This window comes from Amblyomma maculatum, chromosome 4 (genome assembly GCF_055883805.1).
Source record: "Amblyomma maculatum isolate TAMU_Amacu chromosome 4, ASM5588380v1, whole genome shotgun sequence".
NCBI lineage: Eukaryota > Metazoa > Arthropoda > Arachnida > Ixodida > Ixodidae > Amblyomma > Amblyomma maculatum.
Window position 1 is genome coordinate 128107339 of NC_139347.1, and position 13211 is coordinate 128120549.

A 13211-nucleotide genomic window follows, 5' to 3' on the forward strand; every position below is an offset into this window, starting at 1 on the left:
ATTCCTAGCATATCCTAGCAGCTATGAGCAAAATAAATAAAAGTGAGACAAACGCTTTCGCCGTTTTCAAAGCTCAACTTCCTTCCCAACCTTGCCTGTACAAACGGTCAGCAACTTCTCATTTGCACTTTTGCCACAGTGCTACTGGAGCGCCTACGAAAGCGAAAAAATTAAGTCGGGAGAATTTGCGTAAAAGTTTCCCAGTCTAATATATTTCGAGTGTATGTTGAAGCCCGCCTTATTTACGCCAGCGGGGTAAACGCTTTAGCACTCCTGCGGGTTGACATCACTCACACTGAATATCATTTTCGCGCAGCAGCCTTAGCCGATATTCTCACAGAACTCAAGCGCAAAACATGTGGCTCAAGAGATGAATTAAATGAGGCGAGCAGTAAGCCTAGCTTCGCTCTGCTTGAAGTTAAGTCAGTGCTGTGATATTCCAACAGATGGAGCACGCTGGTCTCGTACCTTCACAGGCTTTTGGGCGGATAGTAAGCCGTAATCTTAGAGATTTATTTATCAACTTTTTAACGTCACAAACTTTAGTCCCAGGCAGTGCACGATTTATTCCGCAACGGTGTCATTTATGAAAACAACTAAAGCAAATGCCTCGTATTCAGCATCGGAGAAAATCGATCGAGTGCGCCGTCGAGTGCTTCGTTTCGCGGTGTTTTTTTTTGAGCATGTAGGAAAATGATGGCCTTAATTAGAAGTGCACGTAGTATATGCCACCTGATCGCTGACTTGCGGAAACGCATTTCATGTTCACTTGTGCTTCGTTGCTTGTCGATAGTCGGCTCCAGACAGTGCAGTTGATTAACGAGCTTTACAGCTTTAGTCAAGTTCTCTTTCCGGTAATAGTTGTCAAGCATATGGTACGTGTTTTTGAACCTGCACTGCAGTCGGCATGGTATAAGTGCAACGTTAAGAGACAGGAAGCGTGCAGAGTGGGTCAGAGAAATGACTCGAGTTAACTCGACATTCTATCGAAAATCAAGAAGAAGAAATGGGAATTGGTAGGACATCTAGTGCTAAGAGAGAATAACTTACGATCGAAAAAGGTAACAAATTGGATTCCAAGGGAGGAAAAGCATAGCACTCATGGAGGGGGGGGCAGAAGGTTAGCTAAGCGAATGAGACTGCGGTCTATGGTGATGGCGGTGGTGGTGGTAGTGATGATCATGATGATGATGATGAGTGCAGTCGATGCACGGCTATGCGCCACGAGTGCAACACGGGAGCTCTGCGTGTGCACGGTGGTCAGCTGGAATGCAGGAGGGAAATAAGGAAGTTTGGTTTGGTTTACGGCGTTTTACGTCTAGTACAGACTGAGGCTATGATGGGCGCCGTAGTAGAGGGCTGCGGATAATTTTGATTACCTGGGTTTCCTTAACTTAGAGGAAGACCAGAGCGGGTATCTCCGCTTTCTATTTCTTTCTACTGGAGATGGCGCTGCCCTACAGGAGCAGTAGCGCCACTCGGCGGTTGCCTGCCCGTCTGTGCCGCTGCTTGTCGATAGTATGCTGTACTAACTGTAATTAGTCCCAGTTATTTTGTTGTGTTCTGTAGCGATCGAGTGCTTCCTCATTTTCCTTCATGGTCTGGAATCGGCGCGGCGTGCGCGTGAGGCCTTCATTACTGCTCACTTATTCATGCTGTCGTTTCCCTTGACTGCTATTGTCATTTCTGTGAAGACTGCGTGTCAGCACGGGTAATTACGAGCGGTAGGCGAATACTGACATGACTGTGAGTGCGAACTATAGAGAAGCACGTCCGCATGTCTCAAGCCGTGCTTTTATAGCCATATTAAACGAAATAAGTTGTGTTCCCGAGTTGTATGTGAACTTTTGTGTCTAGGATGAAAGTGTAAAGGCGCTGGCAGGTTTGTGCCGTAAGAAGTGGCTGTATTCGAGCTGACTTTTGACGAATTTAGCTGAATGGATAAGCCTGGAATCTTGGCTTGGTTGAAGCAATAATATGGGACGACACAGGGATGTCCCAGTAGTTTCAGGGAAGCCTGCCAGTGACTTTGACACCGGCTTTTTGAGGTGTAAATATGGCTTACGCTGCCGAGTTATACCGGTGTTGGCAAGCATCAGAAAGCAGGATAATCCTGCTGACTAGTGAGCTGGTCGAGTAGTCATTTTTGATAGTTGACTCTTAAATTATTAGTTAGGCAACTGCCGGCTATTTAAAACAAAAGTAGTGCAGTGACAGGACAGGGACGAGAAACGACAGACACGAGCGCTATTTAAGAGTTGTAACGGGCTGTTACTTATGAGTATATCATTTTGAAATCTCCAAAATGTGACTGCTACGGGCTCTGTAGTTCACATATGTCGGCCATCTTGCGCATCACGTAGCGCGCTTTCGGAAAGGGCGCTTATTTGCCTGTCGCAAGACAACGCCCTCAAAGCATGTCACCCTGTGGTGCGTGTCAGCTATCTTCACTCTCTCGCATGGGCTGCAGCAGCGTCTAGGGGCCAACACCATGCTGCGGCCGAGACAGACAAAATCACGAGGCACTTGAGCCACGGAATGAGTGAGGGAGTGAGTGTGAGGGAGTGTATGTGAGTGAGTTAGTGCGTGTGTGCGTGCGCGCGCGCGCGTGTGTGTGTGTGTGTGTGTGTGTGTGTAAGAGAGAGAGAGAGAGAGAGTGAGTGATAACTTTATTTGCCCGGCAGGGTAACGCGACCCGGCCAAGTTATTCCACGTTCGGACGTCGCGATCTTGTCTCTTCGCCGCCTTGAGGGCCTGCTGGACGGCCCAGAGTTTGTCGTTGAAGTTGGAGCTGCGCATAGCGACGGACTACCTCAACGATAGGGTTCCGGAGTTAACACCTGTCAGTTGTGTCTTACACTCCCTGAGAATGTGTTTAGGTCTGGCTACATTTGTCTTGCAGATCTTGCGCGTGTTAGCGTTATATATTTCTGGGTAAATTTTGTTATACTGCATCAGGTTCGGGTACGTGTTTGTAATTGCCTCCAGGCGCCGGTACTTATCGGTGGCCGAATTCCCGCACTCTACATTGCCGCGGCACAGTGAGTAATCACGTTTTACTCGATAGCATATCATTCGGTCGAAGAGCCATCGGCGTACACCGTAAGACCGCTTACAAACTTAAACATCTCTACCTTCCACTACTCCCACCTCGGAAGCACCTCGACTACGAAGGCGCCCCGAACTTGCACTTAGACCAGCTCATTACGGAGGCTGGAGTATGGGCGGCGGAGCTTAAAAATCTGAACACATTCTCCACCCCATGACGGGACAGGATCACGAACAGGGCACTACGAAATCTGAACTCCCTCTTCATTCGAGCCCTAACAGCCTATTTTAATGACTGCTGGCAATATCGCTCCCTACCTTTTCAGTAGAAAACAGCGAAAGTTATTTTTATTCTAAAGTCAGGAAAGCCGCCCCGCCAGACTAATCTCCGGCCAACCTCACTTATTTCATGTGTAGCCAACTGTTCGACCATGTTGTTCAGACGCGACTGAGCAACTACTTGGAGGATAATGAGCTCCTGCCTACCAGGAATTTCGGTTTCAGACTAGGTTTGGCTGCACAGGACATATTCCTGCAATTAAAACATGACATACTAGAATCCAGAACGAAGGACACCAGAACCATTTTGGGGGTAGACTCCAATAAGGCCTTTGATCAAGTTAGTCATGCGGGTATCTTAAAGAACCTTCAATCCTTTGGTGTTGGAAGACGAATGTAAAAATACATTCGTGATTTCCTCAGTAACCGTACCGCTCATCTTTCGTTGGGACAGTACTCCCTCAGCGGCATTTCCCTCGGTGCACGAGGCACTCCACAGGGAGCGGTCCTTTCTCCGATTCTCTTTGATGTAGCCATGATGGGGTTACCCAAATTGCTTGATTCGATACCCAACCTGCACTACAGATTTTATGTTGATGACATTACGCCCTGGACATGCCGACGTAGCGACGCGGAGATAGAACACCGCTTACAAGCAGCGCTAAATATAATTTCCACCTATGTGAATGAGAGAGAGCCGTCATGCTCCCCCATGAAATCGGCACTTTTCGTGTACAAACCTCACCGAACGTCTGGTACACCACCCAATATCCAGCTCAGCTTGGGCACATAAGAGAGGGCTGTCATGCTTCCCACGAAATTAGCACTTTTCGTGTACAAACCTCACCGAACGTCTAGTACACCACCCAATATCCAGCTCAGCTTGGGCACATAAGAGAGGGCTGTCATGCTTCCCACGAAATTAGCACTTTTCGTGTACAAGCCTCACCGAACGTCTGGTACACCACCCAATATCCAGCTCAGCTTGGGCACATAAGAGAGGGCTGTCATGCTTCCCACGAAATTAGCACTTTTCGTGTACAAACCTCACCGAACGTCTGGTACACCACTCAATATCAAGCTCAGCTTGGGCGCAAAATCAGTTCCCACAGTCCCGAACGTTTCCATACTAGTCATGTTTTTCCTTCCCACGGGAAAACAGGCTTACGGGAATCAAACACGTTTCGACTTACACAGGGTTACGTTACCAGCAGAATCACATACGCACTACCATAGCGAAGGATAGGGAACGCTTAGACGACCTGGTTAGGAGCAGCACGCGTGCCGTTTTACGCCTTCCCCCGAGCGCTTCCACAGAGCGCCTTCTACGACTATAGTGGTGCATTCGGTTGGGGGGACGAGAGCAGAGGCGCCGACCAGTACAGGAGCACGCCGAGCGAGGGTGTAACTGTCCTCCCACGGGAACACTATCTGCGTGTCGAGAGCAGAGTGCCACGACCATGTGACCGCACTTCTCTCCCAGCATTTTTCGCCTGCCTGCAGTGGCGGCAGTTGCAACCCGAGGAGAGGCCAATGCCCCGTGTAGAACCGCTTGTTTTGTATGCTTTGTTCTCACAGCGCGGCGATCTCCCTCCTTTGGCCCTTTCGACTGTCAGCAACGAATTCAAACATGCTACAGCACCTGTGCAATGCTTTCCGAGCGCCGACGCTTTGAAGCTGCCATTTTGAGCGTCGCCGACTCAACAGAAAAAAAAAAAAAAAAAAAAAAAAAATATATATATATATATATATATATATATATATATATATATATATATATATATATATATATATATATATATATATATATACCGCGGATATGACGCTTTATGCTATGTGACTTCCTCTATTCTCGCTTTAGACGACGGAGCAGCAGTGAGTACACTCGCGTGCTCTCAGCGGAGGAAAAGCCCCCCCTCTACTATTGGAAGCCAGTTATTCTACTCTTGCTCTCCCACTGGAGGGTGCCCGCTTGTCTGAGAGCACTTTCGAAGTGCTCTCGAGTGCGCCTGCTCTCCCACTCGAATTCGCCATAGGAATTCACAGCACTTTCGAGGAACTCTGTGAAGCAACGAAAACGGCACAACTACCCAGACTCACACGAACCCCTGCGGGACGAGCTCTTCTGCAGTCGCTTCGCCTATCACTCGTAGGTGGAATACCCGACACTGACCCAACCCCCACTCCCACACTCCAGATACTCCCCTGGCACTGCACAGACTCTATGGATAGGATCCCAATGTAGTTTACACAGATGCCTCGCTTTATGCATCGGCGCTCAGACAGCGATAGTGCCTGTTTGCAGCGACGGCAGGCCCTGTCACGACAGGAACCAATTACACCTCGTCTATAAACACGGCTGAGGATGCTACGCTATAGCTGTCTCTTCCTCGGTTGCCACCAAAATTATATCTGACTCTCAAACAGCCATCCTAAATTTTAGCTCTGGGCGCATATCTCTCGGCAAGACAGCACTATACTCAGGCGCTGGACGCCAACCAGAAACATAACGCTGATGTGGACACCAGCCCATGCGGGACTACCGGGAAACGAAGAGGTACACGCCCTTGCCCGAGGTCTTACCCTCCGTGCGGGAGAGTACCACGTCGCCTCCGTTGATCGAGAGTGTCTGCTGAACTTCAGAGACATTCTTGAATACTATCGCTCCAATAGACAGGTATACGAACCTCCTCACCCACAGCTATCCAACATGCAACCAACTTTCTGGCGGCGGTTTCAAACTCGTACACTCCCATACCCAATAGTCTTGTACGGATGTTTCCCCGACCATTTCTCCGCCTCCTGCCGACTATGCGGTAAACCAGCCGATTTTCTTCATATATTACTGACCTGTTCTACTTACCCACATCCTTCCTCCCCAGAGGTGGCACTCACCTTCTGGGAACAGCTCATGTCGAGCTCATCACCAAAGATCAGCGACTCACGATCACCAGTGTCATTAACAGGCTGGTCCTCCGGGGGCTGTCGCACCATTTGTAAGAGAGGACTTATTGCGCGGGCCCCTCCCATTGGCCATGATGGGGGCTCTGCCCACCACCTACATTTTAATGGCCAATGAAGCTAACACCACCACCTGCCCAGGATAAAAATATCGCGTCATAAAAAAAAAAAGCGTGGAAAAATTCTGTGGCGCCGGCATGCGGCGACCACCGGAACTCCGTCGTTACCTCGAATGGGAACAGAATGGCCCACGAGGGCGCTGGCGCGCAGCTAGAGGAAGACCGCCGGCATAGCCTTGATGTGGGCCCGTCCAACTCAGACCACCCCTACTATTTTCCCGTCTCCTTCATCATACCGAACTCTGTCATCACGTGGCTTAAACATGAACGGAGGGGTTTGTTGTGGGACCTTGTCCCCGATATTACTCCTCCGATCCCATCCGGCCTCTCTAGTCCTGCCCATGTTCTAACTCACAAGGCGCGAGCCGGTGCAGCGTTCACACCGGACCTTCTGAGTCAATGGCGCCGAACCAAGATCAGCAGCCCCAACTTCCCTGCTGACTCCGTTGACCTGCAGCACTTGATCTTGACCTGTCCTGGCACGGCTAGTCTCTGCGCACGCTACACATCTGCTCACCACATTCAGAGTTACGAAGACTGGACAGCCCCCAATACCAACGGCAAGCGCAAGCTTAGTGCCCTCCTAGACTTCATGTCGGAGTCTGACGCCCTCAACCTCACCTACCCTCCCCTTCCCCTCTAGGCCTCAGGTCATCCTCATAAATAAAGGTTTTTGAATGAATTGAATGAATGCCTCTGCGTTCGAAGTTTTGAAAGCGGCTTTCGCAGTGCAAACTTCACGTCTACGTCGATTTCTGAATGAGGGAGCATCCCAGAGGGCCAGTGGCCACTATCGGGTCGCGTCCTTCAGGCGGAGCTAAGTGTACACTCACTTTTTGAATTTGCAAAAGGTAGCATGCCACGCTACAAATTTCCAATTACTGCCTGACGCTTAATTGGGATAAAACGGAGGGAAAGTAAGCAGAGGTAGTAAGGCAGAAATCGCGAGTCGCTGAAGTAGACCGAAGTGGAAATGAAGAAATGGGCACGGACAGGGCATGCAATCTCAACGCAAAACACCTGATGGGAACAGAAGGCAAGGGTACAGTGAGTTTCAGCAGCTTAGGTGTGCGGGCGAGATTAGGATGTTTGCGGGGATAAGGATGGGGCTGTTGGCACGCGGCATGGGTTGATTGGAGGGGCGTAAATGGCAGAGTCCTTTTCCTTCCAGTGTGCTCAGTTAAACTGATGATGATTATGGTGATGATGATGGTGGTGGTGGTTACAGTGATAAAGGATCGCCGCAGCTGGCGCAGGAGAGGGTTCCTGCTGAAAACGTATCTTGAACTGATGGCAATGGTGGTGGCTGTTTTTGCGTAGAGAGTACGCGGAGGGCCTCGCCGCATTCCCGCGTATAAATTTTTGCGCGTTTATGTCAGACGAGATTTTCTTTTTTTTTCAAACCGTGGGTGGGATTCACAAAACGCCTCCATCGCGCGAGTAATTGAAAAACACGGCGTATGTATACCTATTGGTGCTCGATCTTTTTTGAGAAGTCATATTGTGCCTTCGCTCTACATGTGGCGGTGAGCCAAGAAGCACTCACTCTATCCCCGTTCGTTGCAGGAGCAGAGCCACAAGTCCTACCGGCCGCTGTGCGTGCTCACCTTCCGACTCAACTACTGGCTGCACGAGCTGCACCCTATGGGATACCACCTGGGAAACGTGCTCCTGCACTCCGCCGTCTGCGCACTCTTCCTCAGGTACGCTCTCTCTCTTTCTCTCTGCATTATCCCTGCGGCGTTGAAGGTACTATGCGCCCGCCTCAGGAACCGGGGATAGTGTTTCCGAAAGCGACTAAGCTATTCGAATCAACGCATTCGTTTTTGTTCTTTTTGTATAGGGGGCGGATGAGGTACCGTTGGATTGTACTAAAATAAAAAATATAGCAGTGGTTAAGTTTACCAAGTTTGACGAGCTACAGCTCGATTCTGCTTGGCTTTGCTAATACCACATGTTTGACTGACGTCGTCTCGCACGTATCAGAGGATTTCCGACGTTGTCGCGAATCTATCACCTTCCAAGGTCAATGTCATTAGTCATAGTCAGGCAACCGGTCAGTTGGACATGTGGTCATGCACCAACTTGTCATAACATAACGCACTGGGCGAAACTTGCAGCTCTAAATCCCATAAGTTCATTTTTCACTTTACCTCGAAAGTGAACGGTCTCTCTTTTGATGGCAGAGGGTGCTAGTTGGCCGTAATTCGGCGCCAGCCTCCTCACTCTAGTTCACTGTCTGGAGCTGGCATTCGTTTTCCTTTTCCGCAGGGTCTGTTCCATGGTGGTCCCCCGCAAAGCGAGCGTGGTCGCCGCCCTCCTCTTCGCCGTTCACCCCGTGCACACCGAAGCGGTGAGGGAACGAGGAGCATGTGCCCGCGAATGGGCGTCAACGAAACAGCGGTGTACTTGTGGCCTTGTCTAAATTACCTATCAAACGCTCCTGCGCATTTCTTATGCTTTCATCACTGACTGCCGGCCTCGCCAGAGATTATTGAGCGATTGAAGAATGAATCACTGTTCATGTGAAAATGCGTACACGAAAACGTGTTGAAGACCGCGGCCAGCGTTAAATGACGCCCGCTGACGTGTTGGGGCCCTCTCTAGAAACGTTTGTGGACATACGCGTACATTTGTCAATGAGCCCAGCGCGTTTAATATAAAACTAGATTTAGCAGCTCGCTGAGTGCGAATTGCATACACTAGGGTCACGCGGAAGCCAACGTGGGACGTTTGTATCCAACAATGACGAAAAACATGTAATGCAACCCAGTATTTAGAAAGTGCATGGTGACAAAATGGTCGGTCCCGCTTCGGAATGGCGTCTTCGTTCCCAAGATGTTTGGAAGCAGCTGTCATTTCCACGCAACCGCGCTCCATCGACCGTTTCCTTTTACGGTTCTACGGGGAATGATGAGTTACGGGTTTGCACGCTTAATGCGTGATACGTGCCACGCCCTCTCGCTCGTCTTACAGGTCAGAGCTGGTGTGAACCACGCGCTCAGAAAGTAGCGCAATGCATCCCGCGTGACGCTCCTTGGACAAGCTCTCGCGCGTTCAAAACAGGCTCACTTCGCTCGCTTCTCCATTTACGTCATGCTCGTTGAATCTGATCTAACGGGTTCACACACGCAAACGAACTTAAAGAGGTGAACTACATTGTGCTGTTGTTCTTAGTGGATGTTGACTGTCTGGCTCTTTCTGCCTACATTGGCGTTTTGTACGGCATCAGAAAACGCGCTTTTGGCAGCTCAAAAAACGCGCTTTTGGCATCGGGAAAATTGGAATCAAATGTGTTCCCGCCAATTGATTCCAAGTCATTCCTTTAGCGAGAAGGGCAGATTTTGACCGTTTGGAAGCGAATGGCGCTGTAGGGTGGCCTCTGATAGCCTCTGAGATCCGCACCCAAGAATCGATTATAACACACGTATACTTATGAAATACGCCGCTGGCGGCGACAGCGGTATCGTTTCATTTGATCTTTTCCAACTTAAACAGCTTCATTTTTGGAATGTGCGGGTTTCTTTGTCGCGGTGGCTTCGCACCATATATCGTTACTGTTCAACTTATCCTCTGTAATTATTTAAGACGCAAGGTAACCGCTTACAGCCGCCGGCCACAGCGTTTGTGAACGGGGTGCATTGGGGGAGCCCTGCTGCCTTGACCTTCGAGTCGCGCTCTATTCACATAACGTCATTAGGCAGGCACCCGCAGACACATTGTACATCAAAAGCCGCCAAGCCACCGCTTCGGCTGCCGGAGCTTCTGCTCACTGCTATTCGTCATGCACTTCGCCTGCCCTCAGGCGATCGCCAGCCCCTATCGGTGCCTACAAGGGCACAACGCTAGATCTCAAGAATAAATACTACGCGGAAAAGTCACTGAGTGCACTAATCGTGTAGACTCGCGCTCAATGTGTCTCTCGTTTGAGCGCTTCATGTTTGAAAACCGCTCTCCAACAAGGAACGAGTGCCTTCGGAGGAAGCTAGGGGCGTACGTTCTTCCCAGTGCCTGTGATCCATTTATTCTTAGTAGTGTGGATCCTTGAGACCTTGTAGCTCTTCGTAGATCTGTATGTGGCGATGATGTTTTGTAACGAGGACAGCATTACGCCAGCCTCTTCGCCGTGATCGCACTTTCGTCGCGGCCGCACTGACCTTAAGCCTTTGCCTAGCGTGCACTAGAAGAAGAGAAGGGGGAGGGGGGGGGGGTCATAGGAGGCGGTAGCTGGCAGCTGACACGGCCGATCACGACATAGAGGTTATCTCCTTTCATATGGGGTGGTGATATCACAATCAGCCACGTTAGCCTTATGCCACGCAGGCACGTTCGAACGGCTCGCTTAAACCGGTGCTTAATATGTTGGCTGGTATAGCTTACGCTATCTGGTCATTACGAAGGTGAGAGTGAAAACAGAGAAAGAGGTGCCGTAGTGGAGGGCCTCGGACCACCGCGTAACAGACGATTTCGCCTCATCGCACTTTAGTGGTCAAAAGTGCCTGCCCCCTATGGCATAAATAAAACTGAAACCATACAGTAAACTACTATGTGCAAAAGCCATATGTCTTTACTTTCAAGCAGAACCTATAAGCGTAGCCATGCAGATAGCTCTCGCGTAACTCCAGGTTTAACCACAAGCTAAACCGCGTGTAATTTTTAGAGCAGGCTATAACCCTTCTTTCTAGGGCGCTAAAAAAATTCGGGGAATGTGTTAGTGAAAAGGTGTACAAAGAATAATACGATGACACTCTGTTCGCCTGCAGGTGTAGTGCGGCCGTAAAGGATTTGTGAGCCTCATGCGGTAGATATCAACGCGAGTAAACAGAAAAGTGACATTCATAAGGGCTGGTGAGGCGAGGTTTGACATGTTTTACAGAGGTAAATGGGGGCTCCTATTTTGTATAACGTGTCCCCGTGAAATGAAGCCGCCACTAGTGGCTTCGGGCAATCATGCTCGCGCCTACTGTAGCAGGCAAGATATCTGTATACTCTTACGAACGCTTCGCGTGCTTTCGGCCTGCTGTCTAAAACGGGCGATCTTTATCGTATCGCACCGAGTGGCGGCTGGTCTTACTGCAATTAATCACACACGCACACACACACACACACACACAAACACACACACACACACACACACACACACACACACACACACACACACACACACACACACACACACACACACACACACACACACACACACACACACACACACACACACACACACACACACACACACACACACACACACACACACACACACACACACACACACACACACACACACACACACACACACACACACACGCACGCACGCACGCACGCACGCACACGTCCTCTCGCTCTCTCTCTCTCTCGCTCTCTCTGTCTCTCTCGGTTGCTTCTCAACCGGGTTGGTTGGGAGTACCCGGGTTCGAACCCGACCTCGGCGGCTGCGTTTCGATGGAGGCGAAGCGAAGAGGCTTTCGTGTGCTGTGCGATGTCAGCGCACGTTAAAGATCCCCAGGTGGTCGAAATTACTCCGTAACCCTCCACTACGGCTCCTCTTTCTCTCTTTCCACTTTCACTCCCATCTTCCTCCCTTCCCTTACGGCGCGGTTGAAGAGTCCACAGAAAACAAGTGAGACAGTTACCGCGCCTTTCCCTTCCTATAAATAAATCAATAAATCTCAACCGGGTTGGACCAACAGTGAAAAAGGATACTTATAAACCGCCGTTTCCAAAATAGTAGGGGCCATCGATCTCATTGTATACGCTTGGGAAACTAATGGGGCGAGAAACGAAGGGAAGAGGCTCCCCATCCTCTTTTCCCGCTTTAGTTTTGGTGCCGGAATGACGCCACGGGAACTACATACTCGCGTAGAGTCGCGAAAAGCTCTGCAACCCCCATCGCTATAACGGTGATGTCAGTTTATGATAGGTTACGCTTTTTGCTTCCCTTACTAAGGAACTAGCGCTTCGAGGGGTAAAAGTACCGGACCAGATCATGCCATTGCATGCCGCAATGACCACCGCTCGCGTATTGCGCCATGTCGAGTAAATGAGATTTATGCTGTTCATGCCTCTTCGGGCAGGCTGGAAGACCTCGGACCCCGCGTCTGCTGGGACGGCGATAACTGCGCGTCCCTGTCACTCCGTGCGCGATACGGCCGGGTGATGAAATGCGCCCCTATATGTATATGTGGCGCCAGCGAACGGCGCGCGACAAGAAATTAATTTTAGCAGAAGCCTTTTTTCATTACCCCGCAGTGCCTCGCCTGGCGCATGCAGCCTCGGGCGTCGGTGGCTATTAATTGCCGCTGTTCGCGCCATCTATCCTTGGAGCGCTGTTTTCTGGGCTGCTTTGTGCCCGTTCGTGGCCCAGCACCGGTATCGACGAAGCCCTGCGAAAGAGTGCCCCGTGTCGAAGCGAGCTCTGCTAAGACGCCCGCGCTGCCCGCTAGAAAGCATCTTTCGGGGCTTGACGGCGCGCGCCTTAATCCGCCGCGATGCGCCGGCCTGCAGCGTGGCGCCGGGAGCGGCCATTATGGTGAGGCGGGAACATTTTTCACATTCTCCCATAAAGCCTCCCTCATTGCCTCCTCCATTTCGCTCTGCGTTTCTCGCTCAGAAGCGGTGCCCGCGAAATCATTTCGCGCGCTCTTCTTAACAACTCCCCGCCGCCTCGAACGTCCGCGGCATTGTCGCTGAACTGCCGAACCGTGCGCCGGCTCATTTTGCCGGAGCTCGAAAATACGGCCTTGTTTATCGGCTGTCGTTGAAACGATTATTAAGTATAACTTCATATAACCCTGCAGAGTTTTT

At 50.4% G+C, this 13211-nt stretch overlaps 1 protein-coding gene across 3 annotated transcripts in view; it reads left to right on the forward strand.

Moving 5' to 3' along the window:
- The window catches only part of Tmtc3 (Transmembrane O-mannosyltransferase targeting cadherins 3), a 329866-nt gene that overhangs the window by 224228 nt on the left and 92427 nt on the right, over nucleotides 1–13211 (forward strand). For all 3 annotated transcript variants that reach the window (XM_084602460.1, XM_084602461.1, XM_084602462.1), the window contains 2 exons: nucleotides 7974–8110; nucleotides 8679–8760. In XM_084602460.1, the coding sequence (XP_084458586.1) occupies nucleotides 7974–8110; nucleotides 8679–8760 (219 nt within the window). The remainder of the gene's footprint in view (nucleotides 1–7973; nucleotides 8111–8678; nucleotides 8761–13211) is intronic.